Source organism: Fopius arisanus, unplaced genomic scaffold (genome assembly GCF_000806365.1).
Source record: "Fopius arisanus strain USDA-PBARC FA_bdor unplaced genomic scaffold, ASM80636v1 scaffold00108, whole genome shotgun sequence".
Lineage (NCBI taxonomy): Eukaryota > Metazoa > Arthropoda > Insecta > Hymenoptera > Braconidae > Fopius > Fopius arisanus.
Window position 1 is genome coordinate 52911 of NW_011887847.1, and position 6532 is coordinate 59442.

Below are 6532 nucleotides of genomic sequence, written 5' to 3' on the forward strand. Positions count from 1 at the left end.
GATCTGAAACAAAGAAATCTTATTTCTCCGATAATTCTTTCAAGACTTTAAATTCTGTCAATTTCAATTTTTCAATTAGGAAATATATACAAAATTACGAAATCTAATGAATATTTATTTTGAATTTGGAGGGTGTCCGTTTTACCCGTCTCCCCTATAAAATGTACTCGATTTTTATTTTTTTTTGGAAGACCCATATATCGATAGTGGTGAAACTCGATAAAAATCGAATTCTCCATCTTTCATGGAGCTCGATGTATTATAATATACGTTATTGCCGCCAATTTGTTGCGCGTGCTTGGAATAGTTGGAGTTGGAATAATATTTGCGTTTTGCTAGTGTCGTAAAAACAGTTGAATTTTACTCGTTATTTTTCCATGTATTTGAAAGCATCACTCCGTATTTCACCGAGTAACCTGACAATTGATATTGTAAAATAATAAAAATGTCGAAACCAAATTGTCTAATTTGTGCGACTGATGAGGGAATTTTCTTGGATTTTCTCACGTACGGGAAGGACCTGCATCATATTATTGAAAAAAATTTATCTCTCCAAGTAAGTGATAAATGGGTTTTAAAAATAATTCATGCATCTTTCGGGAATATCTGTATTTTTTTTTCTGCAACTCATATTCATCTTTTAAACACCATGTACAGAACTAAGATAATAACCCAATTTTCAATTAAGGTTATGGATACCTGCAATATCCAAAACAAACATCTCAATATAACGAAATAATTGACAAACCCATTGAAATTTTAAAGTATCCTCATAAATTACCCTTTTTTTTCGTATAGAACCAATTTGACCAAGTGAATTTTAAAAGAAAACATTGTTGATTATTATTGTTAAATAAACTAATATATTCACTTAATGCTTTATATTTGGGTTTAGATTGGAAACCATAAACTTCACGCTAGCAAAATTTGTTATAAATGTACTTACGAGTTGACCGAGTGCAATAAATTTGTTCAAAAATTCAACCAAGTGCACAATAGCATAGCAAAAAAACCATCAAGACAAAGAAGTGGATACTGTCACATCTGCTCCGAATTAGGAAAAAAAGGTTTCATCTATGACATTAAAAATAATGCCCTCGAGAGCGTGTGTGAACAAATTCAGGATCTATTGGATCATGACGTAAGGCAAAATCTTATCAGAAATTAATAATCGCCACGGATAGTGTTGTACTAACACTAAATCATTAATCTTTTTGTTTTCCAGTTCTCGCCGAGTACTCAAACGATTTCAGTGTGTTTATACTGTCGGTACAATTTAGATGTCCTCTCTGATTTGAAGAAAGTCGCCAAGAATTATTTCATGAAGGATAATACACCGTCAGAACTTTCAAAGGTAGAACTTCAAACGAGCTAATCTCAAGGAGAACTCAATATTTATGGTTATGGTTATTAAAGATGAATAAATATTTGCCTGAAGATTTTATTGGTGAATAGATATATTGGCTGAAGAAAATTTAAGATATGCAACATAATATATCCATTAATTCTGGATAATTGTGGATTTCACGATATCTGTTTTAATTGCAGATAAATGTGAGCGTCATAAAGCGAAAAACAACTTCCGTATCTCTTCCAATACGCGACAATTCTCCCAACGCTAGCCCAATGGTGAAGAGAACCGCTAAAGCCATCGATCGATCAGTTTCACCCACCAATCGACGATGTGACAAGTGTGAAATGAAGGTAGAGAATGGCGTAGACATGTTCAGATTCCACAGCACTGGGGAAAAAGTGTGCAAAGATTGTTGGATGTCTATGGATCCAGTGAAACTGGTTGATGGACATAAACGGAAAGCAATCACCCCTAACACTAAATTTTGCACAGTAGTCTTGAAGGACGTGCTCATCAATCCTCCAGAAATGAACAATCCAAAATCCCCAGGTGAAAAATTCAAAATTAGACGAACTTCGATGCCTGCAGTTAAAACAGAGTTGGACCAAAAGGGAGAAGTTGTTTATATTATTTCAGATGAATCTGAAGATGAAATGATTACTAAGAAAACCAGAAAAGGTGCTAAAAGAGCGAGCAGTGAAAATGACACAAAATCCACAAAGAAGGCTAAACGAAACGCAGAGATGACTCCTCAGAGAGCAACTAGAGCTATGAGTGTCATGAGCAATGTCAGGACACCAAGTACATCACCAAAATTAGCACCCAAACGTCGACATTCAGATGAGTTCGAAATTCCAGCTGCAGCACCCAAGCGACTGAGAAATAAACCACAAAGAATTGTGAAGAACTCTCAATCACAGGAGTTAGATAATAAAAAGACACAAAAAACGGTTTCAAAATCTAAGGGACCTAAAAAGCCAACTTCTCCCAAGAAAAATTCCAATGACGAAGGATCATCAAAAACTTCCCGAAGAAAGTCTTATGAAGATACGCCGATGGCTGAAGAAGGTGTCCGAAAGTCTACACGAATTAGGAAACCAATGAAACATTGGTCCGACACTTCTGATTCTTCAGGGGATTCTTCAGAAAGTACTGAAGAGACGGTTAATGAATCTGAAAGCAGTAAGCAATCAAATAAGAGTTCCAATAGTGCATCCAAGTCTCCTAAGACCTCTGCTTCAAAGACACAATGGAAAGGGGCTTCAAAGAAAGAGAAATACCTGGATGAGGAGGAAACTGAAGAAAATGAAGATGACGTTGATAAACATGAAGATAATCAACCTTATACTTGTACTATTTGCAGTACACAGTTTGAGAGTAGAGTTGAAGGTAAAACTCATCAATTGACCCATTCGAAAAAGCTTGGGGTTGTCTTGAAGAAGGTATCAATGTCAGGAAATGTTCAAAGGGATGAAGCAAAGACAGATGATGAGCAAAGTATTTCAACGGGCATTATTGAGGATGAAAGTTTTGAAAATTCCAAAGCTATTACTTCAGAAGTGACCAAAGATGCTGAAAAATCTAAAAATGATGGAGATCCTGATGAACATAATGCAGAAGATGAGCAAGATTTGAATGCTGAAGCACCTGGAAAATCTGCAACTTGTGAAGAGACGGAGAAAGAATGTGCAAAGAGAGCAAAACCGGCTGATGACGAAATAGTCGAGAAAACAGACGAGATTGAATCTGGAAAATCACCTGAGATCGACGAATCTCATCAGGACGGCGATATTTTACATTCTAAATCACCAGAGGCCAACAAATCTTCCAACTGTGATGAAGAAAAAAATCAAAAAGTCGACACTGCAAATAATGAGACAGAAAAGGAAAAGATAGACGAACAGGATGCATCTGAATTGAATGGGGATGAAGAATTATCCCACGAGCAAGTTAAGGAAAATGATAAACAGAAGGATGACGATGAGTCCACCGCTACTGAGTGTCAACCACCGGTGATTTCTGAAACGATAAATAAGGAAATTAATGAAAATGAAGTTGTAGAGCAAGGGACAAATGATGGGATTAAAAAAAAAACATCGGCTCATATACACGATGAAAGAGAAAAGGGAGAGGGAGAAAATGAGGGTCAACGACCTCAGGAAGATACAGACGATGAAGATGTTGATACAAATCACAGTAAAAATATAGTAGAGAGAGTTGATGAGAGAGAAATAGAAAAAATGGAGGACGATAAACAAAAAATTGGTACAGTCGATGTCGAAAGAGAAACAGAACAAGCTGGACACCAGGAAGACGATCTGAATGCTCCAGATGACGAAAGTGAAGACGAGAGAAGTCCAGAAGCCGAGCCCCTGACCCCTCCACGTCCAAATCAAATGCTAAAAGAGAAGGATGAGCAACTACTAGACGGAGGATGTGAGACGCAGTTAGAAGAAACCGACTGCGATAATTTGGAAAAAGTAAAGGAGGTGGAATTAATTTCTAATGGTGAAAAAGATATCGTTGGAGATATAGCGGGGGTGGATGATTCCTCTGAGCTTGCGGATAAGGGACCGCAGGGTGAAATAAATGTTGACGAAGCTAGTATGGATGCCATTGAGAGGCAAATGGAGACAATTGTTGGAGACAAAGAGATGATTGATGTATCCAGGGGATTTCATAAAGACGCGAAAGAAAGCTCACACACACATCTCAAGTCTGCAGCTGTTGAGGAACAAGAAGTGTCATAAATGGCGAGAAAAGTTAACAATTAAAGGTGAAACTTTTTGTTACCATCCTATTTCTCCTTATTGTCAGTTTGATACATTCAATTGAAAAACGCATATACATATCTTAAATGATGAAGTTCATTCCAAGCGCCTTAATTTGAAATTAAAAACCTGAATTCGGCGATTAGTAAAGTATTCTTTTATCCAGAGGAAAGGTCATTTTAAAAACTTTGTCTTTTGGCGTCTGAAAACTAAACGTTCCAATTTCCAATATTTTCTTTCTATTTTTTCAGATTCTTTGAGATACGTCTCTCTTTCAAGGACCCATAAAATTGCACACAAGACTAAATTGTTTAATTTGGAATTTATAATAGTGTGAGTGAAGGTTTTCGTCAAGCGCAACTTGATCTAAAAAGAGAATGAATTCCAGTGAAAATCACATATTATTCCTTAGGTAGTGACAAGGAATGACAATTAATTTAGGATCGTGGATGTACGGGATAAAATTAATTCTTGATTATTGTATTTATCCCACGATTTTGTATGGAAGATACACGAAACTTCGTTATTCGGTTGTTGCACGCTTTTAATGGTATAATTTTATTATTTTCCTTCCTCTTATTTACACGAAGTAATTGACTTTTGAGACCTTCGAATGATGTAAAAATAACCGAATAAGAAGGAATCAATAAAATTAATCAGTGTTTTTCAAAACTATGTTACAATTTTATTTCGCTCTCTATTTAAAAATTACTCTATTTTGAAATTGAAAAACTTTGTAAAAAACTCATCGTACAAGTATTGAATACCAAACCTATTCATTTGTATCAACATAATATCCGTGCAATTTAAAACAAAAAAATCCTACCAGTTTAGAAGCGATATTCATTTATGTGGATTCAATAGATTTGAAGAGTAAATAAGACATGAGTGCACTATATACTATATATATAAAATTTTCTAATTGTATATATCAAATGTCATTTCAATAGTTTTCGAACTCTTCGATATATTAATGAATTGAACAATGGAAAGTCGCAATTCGAAAAGATGAAAATTAAAATGATGAATATTTTCCCCTCTTTACGGCAGTACTCATAGTTCAGCAGCTAATTTACAAAATTCATACGTTATACGACTTCCAGCGATTAGTGAAGGGGGAAAAAATCAATAAAAGCATAATAAGCATAATATTTTTGATACTGTTGATAGCTTACAAAGAGAGTCCAACAGATTTGTTTTGTTCTCCAAATTTCGGAACTACAAAATCAATTGTACAATTATTTCGGCAATTTCCTAACTAAAGTAATATAATAATCATAAATTTTTAAATCTCTTGAAATCATGATGCGAATGACGGATGAAAAAAGTGGCGTATGTAAATCGCTGCAATGATATAGTTTGATACAAAGATGAGAGGAAATATCAGTTATTCTTCATTAATATTATTAGGCAAAAAGAATAATAATGATGCATGTATTCGAGAGAGTTTCTAGTTACTACTACCATTACTTTTATGCATTGAAGTGATTTTTAAAAACTTTTTGTGAACAAGAACAACTGCTGAGTGAAATAATACATACTGTAACAAACGCATCTGTCATACAGCTGATTCGTTAATAGAATAATCCAATAAATTAATATGGCATAAAATAGAAATCAATAATTATAGATTGAGTGGCAAATCATGATGGACTTTCTAAAGCATTAATTATTTACCCATGTTTAATCATTACATCAAAGGATGAATGCATTCCATATCATAAAAAAGTGGAAGGAAAAAAGGTTTAATAGGTAATATTTCAATAGTAATTTGCCTGAAACTGATGGGCAGACACGCCAGCGCATTGCTTGTGACCCCTCTCTCCCTTGGGGTGAGATATTGCCAAATAGGATTGACGATATTATTGAAGATATACTACTAATGAAATTACATTTTCAGAATGAGCACGTTGCTAAGTGGTAACGTGCTTGCCTACCACGCCGACGGCCAGGGTTCGAATCCGCCGTCATTTATTTTTTTTTTTTAATAATTTCAATTTTTTCTATTGTAAATGGCTAATAATAAATTGTAATGGTAAATATTGGTTAAAAACTGAATAGCTCCTCGATTTTCATGTTCCCCTGATACTTTTAAAAAAATTTCGAATTTTGCGCTTTCAGTGAAAATTTCATTGAATAGCTCCTCGATTGTCATGTTCCCCTGATACTTTTTCAAAAATTTCAAATTTTTCACTGAGTGAAAATTTCAGTGAATAGCTCCTCGATTGTCATGTTCCCCTGATACTTTTTCAAAAATTTCGAATTTTTCACTTTCAGTGAAAATTTCAGCGAATAGCTCCTCGATTGTCATGTTACCCTGATACTTTTGCAAAAATTTAGAATTTTTCACTTTCAGTGAAAATTTCAGTGAATAGCTCCTCGATTGTCATGTTCTCCTGATACTTTT

The 6532-nt window shown here is 34.6% G+C and overlaps 1 protein-coding gene across 1 annotated transcript; it reads left to right on the forward strand.

Moving 5' to 3' along the window:
• Positions 1-284: 284 nt before the first annotated feature.
• On the forward strand, positions 285-4797 carry LOC105271351 (dentin sialophosphoprotein). The gene is made up of 5 exons (XM_011312850.1): positions 285-556; positions 896-1141; positions 1226-1354; positions 1549-4130; positions 4377-4797. The coding sequence occupies exons 1-4, from the start codon at positions 446-448 to the stop codon at positions 4102-4104; spliced, it is 3042 nt and encodes a 1013-aa protein (XP_011311152.1). The 5' UTR covers positions 285-445; the 3' UTR covers positions 4105-4130; positions 4377-4797.
• The last annotated feature ends 1735 nt before the right edge of the window (positions 4798-6532 follow it).